Source organism: Ctenopharyngodon idella, chromosome 12 (assembly GCF_019924925.1).
Source record: "Ctenopharyngodon idella isolate HZGC_01 chromosome 12, HZGC01, whole genome shotgun sequence".
Taxonomy (NCBI): Eukaryota; Metazoa; Chordata; class Actinopteri; order Cypriniformes; family Xenocyprididae; genus Ctenopharyngodon; species Ctenopharyngodon idella.
In genome coordinates, this window is record NC_067231.1 from 6,112,500 (window position 1) to 6,129,058 (window position 16,559).

At 36.3% G+C, this 16,559-nt stretch overlaps 1 protein-coding gene across 8 annotated transcripts in view; it reads right to left on the reverse strand.

Moving 5' to 3' along the window:
- ank3b (ankyrin 3b) overlaps positions 1 to 16,559 on the reverse strand; it is a 115,129-nt gene that overhangs the window by 79,537 nt on the left and 19,033 nt on the right. For all 8 annotated transcript variants that reach the window (XM_051915760.1, XM_051915758.1, XM_051915762.1 and 5 more), the window contains exons 2-5: positions 6,788 to 6,889; positions 6,043 to 6,141; positions 5,525 to 5,623; positions 2,103 to 2,201 (exon numbers count right to left, since the gene is read on the reverse strand). In XM_051915760.1, coding sequence (XP_051771720.1) covers positions 2,103 to 2,201; positions 5,525 to 5,623; positions 6,043 to 6,141; positions 6,788 to 6,889 — 399 coding nt within the window. The remainder of the gene's footprint in view (positions 1 to 2,102; positions 2,202 to 5,524; positions 5,624 to 6,042; positions 6,142 to 6,787; positions 6,890 to 16,559) is intronic.

Consider the following 16,559-nt stretch of genomic DNA (forward strand, 5'->3'; position numbering starts at 1 on the left):
ATATCCAAAAAATATGTAGTCTGAGCAAAAATAGCATATCTGCAACCAAAGTAGATGGACTTTCATTTTTTTGTTAACGGACATGTTAGACGCACTCAAGGATAAATGACAGAAGCTTGAAATTTATTGATTCTAACTCAGGGGTGGGCAACTCTGGCCCTCTAGGTCCACTTTCCGACAGAGCTCAGCTCCAACCCTAATCAAACAAACCTGAGCAAGCTAATCAAGGTTTAAGGTCTTTAAGGATTACTAGAAAGCTACAGGGTTGGAGCTAAATTCTGCTGGAAAGTAAATCTTGAGGTCCAGAGTTTCCCAGCCCTGTTCTAACAGGGTAGCCAACTCTGCTTCTGGAAGGCTACCTTCCTGCAGACTTCAAGGTTCAAGGTTCAAGGTTGTTTTATTTATATAGCACATTTAAAAACAGTAAGCATAGCTGACCAAAGTGCTGAACATAAAGCGAAGAAAAAAAGAAAGTACAAAGCGAAACCATACATTCACATCAGACACTCATACTGAATTAAAAGCTAAGGAAAAAAAGTAAGTTTTAAGAGAAGATTTAAAAATAGTTAGAGACTGTGCCGATCTGATATAGGCCGGGAGACTGTTCCACAGCCTGGGGCCAGCAATAGCAAAGGCTCTATCACCTCTCTGCTTTAATCGCGATCTGGGGACAAGAGAATTCTCTTATCACCAGATCTCAGATTTTGTGTGGGATTGTAGGGGTGGAGTAGCTCAGACAGATAGCTCGGTGACTGGTTATTTAAAGATTTAAAAACAAAAAGAAGAATTTTAAATTAAATTCTAAAATGTACAGGAAACCAGTGCAACGATTTCAAAATTGGAGTAACATGATCAAATTTGCGTTTTCTTTTGAGAAATTTTCCAACGGCATTTTGCAATTCAGTTCTAAACCTGCTCCAACACACCTACCTTTTAATCCTGAACACCTTGATTACGTGTGTTTGATCAGGGTTGGAGCTAAATTTCAGGATGGTAGCCCTCCACGAGCAGGGTTTGCTACCCCTTTGGACAGACGTCCATAGATGATCATGATTATTTACTATACCAGCCCAGCTGAAGTAGTTTGACTTCATTAACAGCATTAATGTTCCATATCAAATTCTTAACTACAGTAGCATTCAACTGAATCTGAAAATTTACATAAGAATGGCATTACAATCACAAAACAAAACAGAATTTTGTTCTGCTCTGTAGTCATGGTACAATAACTGACTCCAGACTCCTTGATTGTGCATTATATTTATACAGTTCTTCATCAATTATTCCTTACTTGGTAAATAATAGGGCTGAGTATTGACAAAAACAATACACATTGCCATACATATGTCATGATTCAATACATTGTGGTGTATCACAATATCAGAATAGGTGGGATCAGACAGAATCTCTCTTGTGTGGAAAACCCCACTAAAGAATAGCATTTTCAGAGTTTATGCTTTTAGATGAGCTACTTCTAAATAAATTGAACTGTAGGAAATGATATTAACACTTAAATAAAAAGAAAATATTCATACAAGAATATAAAATATCAATCATATAGTGAGCAAAAAAGGCAACATATATATATATATGTATATATATATATATATATGATTGTATAATGGCAGAATGTTTAATAAAAGCAACATAAAAATAGTTAATAATTCTCAAAGAGCAGCTTGACATCAAAATGCTGTAATGCATCTTTTTGTGGTTGAATTTCAGACAGATCTTCATTCACCAACACGGATCATTAACATGCAAACAGCTCTTCAAACATGGAAATGTTCTTGGATGCATAATCACTGTCTGAGAGACACAAGGGCCTGGTACATTCTCAAGGACAGTGACGTCTGGCACCCTGCTCTGTCATGCACGCGCACACACACCACACACACTTCAAGCCGGGCATTCAATACCCTCACTGCGCAACTAGTGTCTGCCGGCTGCCTTGAAAAGGACAGCAAGGTCACTGGGCATTCTGAGTCAGGTTTTATATGTATCATTGCTAGATGGACCTATAAGTATGATGCTTCATACACAGTGCTGGGAAATGGAGTGAGGTAAGTGATGAATGGATAAAAACAGAAGGTCCTGCTCACCTCTGTGGCAATGCTCTGACTGGATCCGTTATCCAGGAGGAATTTGACTACATCCAGGTGGTTCTCCTGGGCAGCCATGTAGAGTGGTGTGAAGCCATTCTGTAGCAGGAACAAGAGCATGCTTAGAAATGTTTCATTCATGTTCTCTTTAACTTTATCAAGCAACCAAACAATTACACATAGACTAAATGTTTTTTATACTGTACAAACTGTATATTCTATCACCCTACACTAATCTTACCCCTAAACCTAGAAACCTTCTGCTATTTTAGATTGTCAAAAAAGATCATTCTGTATGATTTATTGACTCAAATACAAGATTAGATCACAGCATTGCCTCTGACATACAGTAGTCTCATCTGCAGGATTGTACTGCAGTGGTGATAATCTCTTTAACAAGTTTAGAATCTTATTTGAAATACCTTTAAAGGGTTAGTTCACCTAAAAATGAAATATCTGTCATTCTGTCGTTCATCTTCGGAACACAAATTAAGATATTTTTGATAAAAATCCGATGGCTCAGTGAGGCCTCCATTGCCAGCAAGATAATTAACACTTTCAATGCCCAGAAAGGTACTAAAGACGTATTTAAAACAGTTCATGTGACTACAGTGGTTCAACCTTAATGTTATGAAGCAATGAGAATACTTTTTATGCGCCAAAAAAAACTAAATAACGACTTTATTCAACAATATCTAGTGATGGGCGATTTCAAAACACTGTTTCATGAAGCTTCAAAGCTTTACAAATCTTTTGTTTCGAATCAGTGGTTCAGAGCGTGTATCAAACTGCCAAAGCCACGCCCCCCAGTGGTGAACCATTGAAATTTCAAAACACTTACGACGTAACAAAACCTCGTTTACTGAAATCACGTGACTTTGGCAGTTTGATACACGCTCGAAGCTTTATGAAGCAGTGTTTTGAAATCGCCCATCACTAGATATTGTTAAATAAAGTTGTCATCGGATTTTATCAATAATATCTTAATTTGTGTTCCGAAGATGAACGAAGGTCTTACGGGTGTGGAACGACATGAGAGTGAGTAATTAATTACAGAGTTTTAATTTTTGGGTGAACTAACCATTTAAACTTGAAGTATGCAATATGTCTGGTCATTTGATACCAGTGTTGTGTGAACTTTAGAATTTAACAATTGGCTTTTCAATTCATGAGTGTGAATGTGAATTGAATTGGCCACACGCACAGGAAGTTGAATTGGAATGACAGGAAGAGGAAATGCATTCACACCATAAATAAATTTAAACAAATGTTTTTACTAATATTCATTTTGACAAATTTTTAAGTTTGACTTATTTGTCAATATTGTCAAAACAATAAACGCAACAAAATGTTCGCCACTTTGTTTTTAACTTTTAACTTAAAATAAATACTGACCTCAAAATTTGAGGCATTCTGGGTAATGAAGTTTTTTTCCAGCATGGTCCATGAGAGTTAAGTAAATATGTAGGCATGTTAGCTTAGTTAGCTTAACTTAATAACTTAAGTAGTAGACAATATTATGTTAAATGTATGATACTAGATGAATAATGTTGCAATTTTCAAACGTTTGATTTTTTGGTATGTATGTAACCATACGTTAGCTACGATTAGCTAACATAGTTATTAACAGGCCCAGACAGAATCTTCTGATTTTTTTTTTTCACATTTTCTGCAGTGAATTTGTTGGAAAATATGTGGAATGGTTCATGTTCAAACGTGTTAGAAATAAGAGTATTACTTTCTTCTTAGTGGTTGAGAGGGTAATTAAAAAATCTAATTCTGTGTTAATCTGCAGAGATTTCTGTAGAGTTCTGAGAGTGTGTATTCAGTATAGTCCTGGGTATTAGGGTATTAGCACTATTAACATAACATAGCCGAAATGACTCAACCATAAAGGTAACTAGCTTGCTAATACTTATAAATGTTTTTTTTCCTCTATGGGGGCTGAGTGTGGAAACGGATAAGCTGAACACGCAGCACCAGATGAAGCTTCAGCCTCTAGGCGGGTATAAGAATTAAGGGTGATTTTATGTAGGTTGGTGGAATAAGGTAAATCAGGAGATTGTAGGTAGAGTGTCAATGGTCCATCTGGGTGATAGGTGGCGGTAATGCACTTATGTGTCTGGGATCCGCCATAAAACAACAAGAAGAAGAATACTTATAAATGTGGAGTGCACAAATAAACATAGATCATTTTTACACTACAGTGCAAAAAGAAAACCCTTGCAAAAATATACTGTTCTAGCAACCCCCTGTAGCAAACTTCTTGTAAACATTTAGCAATTCACAATCAGCCTCCTCATTCAGTGAGTGTCTCTATTTTAAGCACTGCGGTGTGAGAAAGCAGAACCAGGCTGGACTTGTGATAAGTTCTTGAGATAAAACAAAGTCTGTCTCTAGTCTCTCGCACACGTGTGCATGAGTTTAATTTTGGACTCCCTGAGGGTAGTTTCAGTGACAAGGCAAAAACACACACACTACTAAAACTATCCCCCATACCAGCTCTCAAATCCCAACAGTTTCTCCTCAAAACGGAGACATAAGTAGGTTATATTTAATGCAGCACTTCTAAATTCTTTTAAAGATATTTGAGCACAAACTGGGGACTTGAGTATCTGAACTTCAATTATAATTCATAATATTCATAACACAACGCTAGTTCATGTTGCATTATTAGCATAAACTGACTTTTATGGTTGGTTCTCTCTTTCAGTTCAACCACTGTCATGGCCGAGCAACAGTTTGAAGACAATCTTGCTTAACAAGTTAGTCAAAGTTAGTTGTGTGCATGGTGTAGTTGTGTATAGCTAACTACCTGAATAAAAAAAAAAATCCTGTTTAATTAATGGTGGAAAGTAAAACTAACTAAAACCTGCATTCTTCCTTTATGTAGCTTCAATGTGTACTTTTTGTTTTAATTTTTAAATGTTTCTTTTTTTGGTGATGCTAATTATGTAGATAACCATAAATTAGCTAAGATTAGCTAGCATAGTTATTAGCAGGGCTGGATAGAATCTGCTTACATTTTTCAGATATTTGGCAATGATTTTGTTGGAAAATTTGCTACTTTACCATTTGTAGCCAACTTTTTTTTTTTTACAGTAGCTACAGTAAACTACTTTAAATTACAAGTAGCTTGGCAAGCTACTGTACTTTTTCAAACTAGATTCACAAACACTAGGTTCATTTCGCTGAACAAAACGAACTGTGATTGGTTGCTTTACATGTCAGTCAGAAGGCCCCTTGGCCAATAAAAGCTCCAGACCTTCTGGCATCAGTCTGAAGGTCTGGCTACACAAGATTATAGCACAGTAACGAAATCACAAGCTTGCGATGGGTTGGCCAAGCATTTGCAACTGTGTTTGAGGATGTATTTAAAGTAAATTAAAGGCCACACATCGCTAGTCAGGTGCTGACTGTACCTGAGACTGGGCGTTGATATTCGCTCCATGAGTCACAAGTTCCTTCACGACATCCACCTGTCCAGCGAGTGATGCTATGTGTAGAGCGGTGTTTCCTTTCTAGAATCAGAAGAACACGACAGAGCAGGTTGACTCAATGTGAACAGTGGCACAATGTTTTTTCCTAGACCAGCTGTCTTTAGGAATGCTTCTTCGCTATTTCTGTCTCTACATAAATATCACTTTGAAGAATCCACTTTTAAGATGGGAGAGTTTCTAAAACCTCTACAGAAATCTTCCTCTTGAAGATCCTTTACATGAATGAGCAGATTCAGCCCTTGGTAGAGGCTCAAAGTCAACCTGAACATCAAGCAACAGTGACTTTGAAGGCTTGCTGATGCAGCAAAGTCGTGTCTATGAATTCATGCACAGCTGAGTAACACACTTGTCATCTTTAATTCATTTGCTCAGTATTCTATACTAGTTCTGACATTTTTACTTGTGTGTCATAGTATCAGATCTGGTGATGTGGGTGTTACCTTTGTTGCCGCATCCACGGTGGCACCAAGTTTAATAAGCTCAGCCACAACCTCCACATGCCCTTCTTTAGATGCTAGATGAAGAGCGTTCAACCCATTCTGCATCCAGAGAAAAACATTTTAAAATATATTTATTTGCTGTTTATGTGCATATTTAGAATCAATAAGAGGCATATCAGAGACAGAAAATGTAATTTAAAGATTTATGGCATTAAATAAAGGCAATACAACTTTGGAAAGTCTTGAGGGATCCACTCCTAGTTTTTATCATTTTTATAATAATTATAATAATTTTTTTATTATTATTTTTTGTATAAAAAAAAAAAAAACGGAATTTCCAGCATCATTACTCCAGTCTTCAGTGTCACATGATCATTTAGAAATCATTCTAATATGATAATTTGGTTATCAAGAAACATTTTTTAATATTAACAGATGCTTAATATTTTTGTGGAAGCCTTGCTTCATGTTTTTTTTTTTTTTTTCTCAGAATTCTTTGATGAATAAAAGTTCAAAAATTCAGCATTTATTTGAAATGGAATTTTTTTGTAGCATTATAGATGTCTTTACTGTCAATTTTGATCAATTTAATGCATCCTTACAGAATAAAAGTATTAATATCTTTTAAAACAAATGTCTTATTGGTCCCAAACTTTTGAATTGTAATGTACAGTGCCTACAAACATATTTATGATGCCAAATATCAAATTTAAATGTTAATTTTACAAAAAGGAAGATGTATGACCTGGTTGCAGATGTTGATGTCCACGCCAGACTTTATGTAATCAAGGGCTTTCTCAAGGTTTCCAGCCCGGGCCGCTCTGAGGTAACTGGCATTACTGTCAGTCTGCAAGAGAGAGAAATAACAATCAGATCATCTTCTTCACAAACCCTGACTGATCAAGAGGTACCAATAACACCATGTGCTGACACTTCCAATTTTCAAGAGGGAGAAAGAAGTCCTCGAAAAAGAACAAAATCCAATCTATAGCATCTTTACTGCATTTAAGCAAAAACCACAAAGGTAAAAGTAAGAGATTGATGGACATAGCAGTGCCCTAGCAACCACATAGCAATGTGCAGAGATTTCCACTCACGTCTTCTTCAGTAAATCTAACTCTAAAAAACAGAAGTGAAGTGCACCTCAGATCTCTACACTAATGGCTGATCGTCCAGCAGGTCATTGCCAAGATTCCAACTGCCTCTCCTGTGTCTGATTGGCTATCTGGCTATCTGACATTTGTAATAACAGAAACACAAATAAACAGTGGATAAACTAGCTGTAGTTATGTAAAAGAGGGCCTGAGAAAGAACAGCAAGGAAATGTCACAGAGCTTGAAGCAGTGTTGCCCTGAGAGCGGGATTCCTGAGACATTCACACATGAAGTGAAAAGCATGAGGAGCAGTAATGGATGATTTCATCCAGGCAGAGTGAAGACACCATAAACCTGAATATTCATACTGGAATTTCATGAGTGTGCTGGTCTTTTCCATTCTCCTCAACATATTTTTTTTTCCCCCCCTTTTGGAAATGTGGTTTTGCAGGTGCATTTGGTGAACCAGTGAAATCATGAATCTCACAAAGAAATGAGATTCACCCCTATATTGTTCTTAAAAGAAATTTAAAGGATTTATTTTGGAGTTAGGGGAACTAACACACATGTTTATAATGTTTGTAAATGCTTAGTTTAGTTTTTTTTTTTACCAATATTTTGCACTCTGAATGTATAATAAAATGTTACTTATACACCAATGTGACTTATTTGTGTTTTGTCTCTCAACAATGCAATTTTGACACGGTGTGACTCAGTTGAAACTGAGTCACACCGTGTCAAAATTGCATTGTTGAGAGACAAAACTATTGTGATGAACACTGTGATATTATTTTCATGGCAATTTAGCTTAAATTCAGTAGAGCAAATATTACCATATGTACTTACACAATTGTATATAAATGTATTTTTTTAGATTAAAAGTTAAAAAATATATGTATTATTTCACAGTGCAGAATTTGAGGGGAAAATGTTCTTAAAATATTCTTAAAAATAATGTAAAAAAAAATAATGAATGGATGGTTTGTCTTTATGATTCTAATAAAAACATGAAATAATTTTATTTTGTTTAATGTGCATGGTAGCCTATATATCATGAAAAAACAATCAGCAAATCAATCCATGTTTGCTGGAAGTACAAATTCTTATTACAAACATGAAATGAATGAACATTTCTAGAAGCTCCTAGTATGTGATCATCCAGCCACATGCTAATTCCAACACTGTTAGCTATAATGAAATAGCATTTAACAACAACATCCTATTCTATCCTAGTGCAATGCCACACATACTCCGCATACATGCTTTACATGCTTTAGTGTGTTTTATCTGTGTGTGCATTTTTATATTAACAGGTCTCAGTGGATGAAACACAAAAACAGTTTTATTCTGAATATGAAAATATGAATGAGGTGAAATAAAAAGATCAGGAGTCATAAAAACGCTAGTCCATTAATTTAACACAGGGCTGATACAAGTGCAACTGAGCACGTAAATGTAGATCTGGGGAAAAAGGTGTGGTCTGTGCCAACAGTTCAGTGTCCAGATATTTACACACTGAAGAGAGAGACAGCGAGAGAGAGAGAGAGAGAGACGGACAGACAGAGGGTGTGTCTGCTGCAGTGCTGTAGTCCTGACACACCCGACACACACATGAACACACACCAGCACAGTGTCTGCATCTGAATCCATTCACACAACCAGTTACTGTACATACTATAACATTAGTCTAGGATCTACATAACTAAAACTGGGGATCAATTTTCAAAACCTCCATATTCATATGAAATAAGCATGTCTGAATTCGCCATTTTCATAAAACAGTAGGTGGAAAGTACCTAGATGACCTGCTATGTCACATAACATTCACAACATGGGGGATTTAGTATGTCCAGATTTCATTCCTACTACACATTCATACTTTTTTAATGGTCACAAGTTCTTCATTAAATGTCGTACCTACTCAGGCAGTATGTGATTTGAGACGCATCTTGTGTCTCTATTGCTCAATTAAATCTGTTGCTGCTTGTTTGAACATCTTAACAACAGCTGCATTGGCTCAACCCATGGCGTGAGTTTGGGGCGGGACTATCTGTTAGTTTGACCAATGGCAGCTAAGGGGAGTGTTCAAGAAATCTGTTTGAAAACAGTCATGATTTTTACAAATTCGTTTGGTGATGCAGATGCTATTGCTGCAGAAATTACCAACACCATCTAATAGCAATTCATAACTATTTTACATTTTGGCAAATAGGTGGCTAATTCATATTATTTCAAATTATCTTATTTGTACGCTTTTGTACAATCTGCTTACGTCCCAGTGACGGGTATGTTTAGGGGTGGGGTTAGGGGTGGAACTTCATGCTTACTTTTTTCTAATAATCGTAAGTTTTTGTATGATTTACATTGTTCGAATTCAAAACGAAAATGACACCTCGTAACGCATGAGATCAGGTTGGAAATGACACACTTCACCTTTAAATACAGGATTGTAAATCATTGGAGGCAGTGAATAAAATGCACCCAAACAAAGTACAAATGAAGGTGTAAGTATTTAATTCGGGTTAATCATTAATCATGTCATACTCCTTTAGTCTCTCAGTTTTTCAATATCAGTCCCTGGCTTCTGTCTAGATACTATAGCATGTAGAAATGTCATCCTCTCTCTATGTAATGTGGGCTCAACCTCTGCAGTGTGTGGGAGTTTCCTTTGAACATCTCTCTCTCTCTCTGTCTGTCTGCCTCTTTTTCTCTCTGTCTCTGTCTTGCTCTCTGTATCACTAGGAATCACACAGCATGTTCTGGAAAGGCCTCAACAAAACCTGCATGAAGTCTTTTTGTTCATTAGAAAGTAGGACTGTACAAGATAAATTGAATAATTATTATATATTCAAGATAATTTTGCTGGCAATATATAATGAAATGAAACCATGAACATTGCAATAATTAGGCATCTATTGTATCTGTTAGTGTTCCTCTTCTTATTATTATTCCTCCTCCTTCCTCTTCTGCTCTTGAATCTATGGCAGCCCATAGAACCATTTATAGGAAAATGATGAAATGATTCATATGGATAGAGAATAGTCTGTACATTAACCACAGCAAATTTGGTATCTCTAACTTATTCCCTCCAGTGCCACCAACTGTCCTAATTTGCACTTACATTTATGCTAATAACTTTTGAACCGTAAGGGTCATTTTCAGTCATCTTGAATTTTCCAAAAATTACTTTTTCGAACTTATCCTAGACAGTTCGTCCGTTTTTTTTCTTCATCAAAATTGCCTCAGATCATTTTAACGTCTTCGTATAACACGCAAACAGATTTGACGAAGAGCACGTCAAAATGGATGTGAGGCTATATCTCCACAATGCTTTAGGGTATTGAGACATGGGCTGTGTCCGAAATTGCCCCCTACACCCTTAAATAGGGCACTATTTGAGGGAACAGCCATTTGTAGTGGTGTCCGAAATATTGGAAATTATCAAGGGCACTCATTCAATCCCACAATGCACTGCAATAACGAGTGTACAACCGATGTACGCACAACTGCTAGAGAATACCCATAACGCACTGTGAGAGTCGCATGGCGAATGAATTCCCGCGTCTGATCAGAAGATGGCGCCCGCAGCTGAATCATCCATCCATCCATTTTCCAAACCGCTGGTCCAATGTGGGTACAGCGTAATATCATACAGGTATAAATTCCTTTTTAATTGATTATTAAATTGTTTAATTAAGGTTTATACATGCTAATTTCCATGACAGAGTTCAAGATAAATCTTTTCATTACTACTGGAGCTGCCAGTTTGCTAAGGTTCCAATGATTATTATACAGCAAACACAAACTATGCAAAAGTAGCAGCCCTTCCGGCGCACTTGGTGTCTGAATTCACCCACTTATTTTCATTCACTCCTTCAAGTGGACTATATTAGAGGAGTAATGTAGGGAATAGTGAATGAGGGTATAGGAGGCGATTTCAAACACAGCCACGGTCTTGATACATGTCATCGCAAGCATGACCTGAGGCTACCTGCAAGGTTTCAGCACAGTGCCACCTATTGGTTGGGAGATATAAAAAAAAATGCTCTTTTTGCTTTTGAACGCTTTGCCCAAAAATCATAAAACTTGTCTTATTTGATTCAGTGCAGCATTTTCCATATCGTCCATTTTAGGCGTCGGCCCTTTTTCAAATTTGTTGTAAAAGGCTGTATTTTACAAATGCATTAGCATATTGTTACAAATCTCGATATGTGTCATTGGCTCCATGCCCTGAAGGTACTCAAAAACTTGAGACAGCGTCACCTTGATCAAAGATTATAATGGAATTTTTAAAATGCTAAAATAGCTTTTGATTACTTTTGCTGTTTTATTGAAACTGGTCTTGATAGATTCCTTGAGTCATACCAAGAACAATCATACCAAATATGCCATATTTTGTTGAAATTGCTGTCCGCCATTTTGAATTTCTTTGAAAACCAACCTTTTCAAACTCCTTCTAGACCGTTTCCGATTTTCACAAAATGCCAGTTCAATGAAATTCATGGCATGATGCCAAGCTGATTCTGAGGCTGTAACTCTGCAAAGCGTTGGCACATTGACACCAAACTTTGTACAGTATGTCATTTCTACCTCACACTGACCACAAGACATCAATTTGGTAACAGCAACACCTATTGGTCAAAAGTTATAAGCAATTAAATCATATTACAAGTGATTCTATTCATGATTTTCACACATTTTGCCTAAAATAATCTTAAAATGTCTTTAATTACTTATTGTTGCAGTTGTTCTAATGCTCCCAGCCATGCTTGCATAACTTATCATGCCTTTTTTGTGCTTAGCCCCATTAATTGCTGCTTGCAGCTACATTTTTAATGTGTTTTTATTTGGCAATGAAGACTGTATCATTATATTAGTTTCACAATGTTTCCTTGTGCACCTTGTGAGCACCTTGTAAGTAAGTGTTCAGACAGAGATCTTTTAAGTTTCAGTAGTAGAAACTGAAATTTCCATTAAGTTTGATTCATTTCTGTGAATTAGTTTAGACTGTCTGATTCAATGATTCACTCCATAATTAAATCCATGCTTCTTTTGCATCAGCACACAAAATGTTTATGCATGTCTCCGTGTATACATTTTTTTTTACGTTTTTTATATTTTATTTCACATTTATTTTATTTCATGTAACAAATTTTTTTATGCTTTTAGTTTTTTATTGTTTTAGTTTTTAGTCTTATTCATATTACATTAACAAATGTTAATTTATACAATGTGAAATGTATTAATGTGAAATAGTAATAATATTTTCTGATTAATAAATGATGTAAAAGACAAAGTATTGTCGAATATCATCAAAAATCTTAAAAATATAAAGATTTTTAAAGCTATATTGGCCAACTCTAGCTACTAGAGACATAATTGATTTATCTGACACCAGGTCCATTGATTTAGCAGTGGATGTCATGCAGCATTTTATAGAGTATACATAAAACTCAATACAAAATGATTTGTTCAATATCCTGGCAAGGTATTGCCAGCAGTCCCATGTATAGATTTAAAAAATGGGATTGTTCTCAGAGAGAACATGGAACTCAATTGATGCATCACTTGAGAAGCCAGCTACATTTCCAAAGAACCTGAGAGGCTGAAACACAGCAACGCACACAGAGATCTGTCCTGATGTAACCGGTCCCACTTGTCCTACCCCTGCTCTGAGCGGGATTCGACCCAACATCTCTGGGATGGGAGGCAGGCGCGCTAACAAGGATGCTAAAAAGGATCACAGTCTCTAGCGTCAGTCGCCAGTGTGCCTCTTGAGGCCAGGGGAGTGAGGTTTACATGCACAGCTCTTACTAGCTTGCCTCCATTACACTCACCCCCCTAAACCTCACTCCTCTCCGGGTCACGGCACCAAATGTAACCGGTCCTACTTGACCCACTCCAAGTGAGATCTGAATCAGCATCTCTGGCATGGGAGGCAGGCGCGCTAACAAGGACACTAAAGATCGCAGTCTCTAGCATCATTCGCTAGGGGAGTGAGGTTTACATGCACAGCTCTTACTAGCTTGCCTCCATTACACTGACTCTGTGGTTGACAGACAGCTCAGATCATCAGATTGAGGAAATGTCCTATCCCGCAGCCCAGTGCCGAATGAAAATGGGTTTTATCAGGGCTGATCATCAGCCAGCATTAGCAGATGCCCAGCACAAGCCTTCCAGAAACACAGGCTAACATACACACACAACGAGGCCAGTTACAGTCAGTAAGAAGGGCATATACAGATCTCTAATGCTAATTTGCCATAATTATAAATGCAAATTAATGTGAATGTATATCAGGATATAGGACAAGTACAACTTATACAAGCCATAATTTGTATCTAGCTGCCTACATTATCTATATGACAAGTAAAACGTGGAAAAATTACTGGAGATTATGCAGTTATCCAGTCAGGAATGTTCCCTTTGCAGCCAACAGAGTCGGATGAGCACATACACTGATTGTTTTACACACACACACACCCACCCACGTCGTTGTTTGTCTTTATAACACGACTTGCCTGCAGGGTGGCAAGTGAGTGCAGTGTTTTAAGCCATAGAGAAAAGCTGTCAATTGACACTGCACACACACGCACACAATCGCAGCATGCTCAGATAACAGTACATGCATGAAGAGAGCTGAGTGTGTGATGTATCTGTCCTCATTCCTGACGCTCTTCAGTGTAGAGTGCAGATAGAGCAGGACTGCAGAATGAAACGGCGTCCTGTGTCACGCTTCATGACGATAAAGTGTTAGGACCTTCAAATCTCATCAAGCATGGAGCATGAAAATAAAAGTGTAGGTGTTCACATCCCTCTATGCAAACAGACCATCTTCTTTTTTAAATGTATACTCTTTCAAATATATATCACATTATTACTGTTTTTACTGTATTTTTCATCACATAAATGCAGAATTGGTGAGCATTCTTTTTAAAAAAATTATTTCCATCGTTTGACTGATATTATAATTTTGACTTTAAAAAAACCCCATCAAATTCAGAGTGAAAGAGTATATTCAATAAGAGGATAAAATGTAGGGCAGGAATGCTTTTACAAATGGGAATTGATCGGTTCATGAAAAGTTAAACATTGCACTCCAGACCCCCTTATGAAAAACTGCCTGCAACCATTTTTGAGTCCACTTTTTGGAGGTTTAAGGTCAAATTTTCCCTCAGGAGTATTCTGATGTATCCCAGTGGTTATATTTCCTTCAAATCTATCAAATCTTATACAAAGTGCACTTATAAATCTGGCACAATAAGGAACATGTTACAATGTTCAACAAGATTTTGCCAGTTTAACCAGCGACTGGGAGGGCAACTAGTATGGGCAAGAGTGTATACTAAAATCAGTGTTCCTCTCAGACAATTTGTGAGATGTATGGGTCACTTCATGCAGCTGTCGAGATGCATTGCAATAAGACGTTGTAAATGCTTTGAGGAAATCCTTGGGAGAGCAGCCTACAAAGTTAGTTCACAATGACAACTGCAGAACAACAAATCAGATAAACAATGGACAACTGTAAAAACACTATGCCACATAATAATGATAGACCAATGTATTGGCCAGAACAGAATATCTGATGATATTTGGCCATTTTGAGATCATTTGTATTAGGGTCAATGACATATGAGGGTTGCCATGATCTTTTTTAAAACACATATTACAAGTGTTTAGAAATGTACTTTTCGTTTTTATGAAATGTTGATTTCATATGGTTAAGAAAAATTGATATGTAATGACCTTACACCTTGAATACACGTGAGTGTACACATCTTTATTATTATTTTCAAAACGTTTTTCAATTCATTTTTCATGCTAAAAGGTTTTTTATTAATATCATGAATAATTCATTCATAATTATCATAGCATTTTTTGGGAGTTGCACCACAAGACATTTTACAACCTGAACTTGACTTTCTTTTTTTAATAAAAAGGTCAAATTATATTTCAAGAGGCTTATTGACCTTGACACACAGTCATGAGGTTCTGCAGGGTTTTCTGTATATGATATAATTTACTATTTTTTCTGCATGTTTCTACTTGTTGGTTGCACCAAATGACTGATGTAGCAAACAAAGGTTTAATATTAATAAGTAGTTAAGCAGTTTTTTTTAAATATTATATTTTAATTGGAATGTGACCAGAGAAATTTGTGTTAAAGTTTGCACTAAGTTAGACAACTTGGTCCCACTTTATATTAGGTGGCCTTAACTACTATGTACATTTAAATTAATCATTTGAAACAGTGCACTTACTCTGTACATACATGTTTTTACATTGTACTTATATTTAAAAAAAAAAAATACCTGCATGTAATTACATCTGTATTTAATTCCTGTCATTACATCTATAATTACACTGTTGACACTTCCCTTACACCTTAACCCACCCTTAAACCTACCCATTCCACCAAACCAGTCCCTAACCTTACTCGTATCACACCTCAATAGCAGCAAAAGTGTTTTGCAATACAATATAAACACAATAAGTACATTGTACTTATTTTTTGATGTAAGTACATAGTAGTTAAGGCCACTTAATATAAAGTGGGAGTGACAACTTTGGGTAACACTTTAGTATAGGGAACACATATAAACTATTAACTACAACTTTTCCCTCAATAAACTGCTAATTTACTGCTTATTAATAGTTAGTAAGTTAGTTATTACATTTAGGTATTGGGTAGGATTACGAATGTAGAATAAGGTCATGCAGAATAAGGCATTAATATGTTCTTAATAAGTACTAATAAATACGCAATATTCTAGTAATATGCATGCTAATAAGCAGCTAGTTAAAAGACCCTAAAATAAAGTGTTACCCAACTTTGTTATTAAATCTTGTTTATAGGCCAGCAGTGCATCATCACAAGAGCTTAATTCATGGCAATTTAAACATCAAAGTGCAAGAAGACACAAAAGGGAACTCAATTCGTTACTTGCGCGCTATATGGAAAGTTTTTCATGCACATATACACCAAAAAAAGCTGTGCCTCAGCGTGCAAATACTGAATTGAGCTCTCTTTCACGTCTTATTGTGCTTGAACGGACAAATTTACAAAAAAAAATATGTCAAAAATGCCCGTCTCAGCGAGTATCCTGGTCAGTAGTCGGTTATGGCTTCAGTGAACGTAAACAGTAGAGAAAAATGTGTACCAGTATCAGTATATTGGATCCGTGCATTATGTATTAAAGTGACAGCAGCCTAATATTTCTGATGCTATCTGTGTTTTAAATGTTAATCAAACAACAAGGGACAAACAAAAAATTATTCACTGCTCTTGACTGAATAACTTTTGTAACTTTAATAAGAAAGTGAAGACTATCCAGTGTTATTTTACATTTGATTACTTTACTCAATGTCTCTTACACTATCACAGTGGAGGAGAATGACAGGCTAGAGAAGAAATCGTTGAAT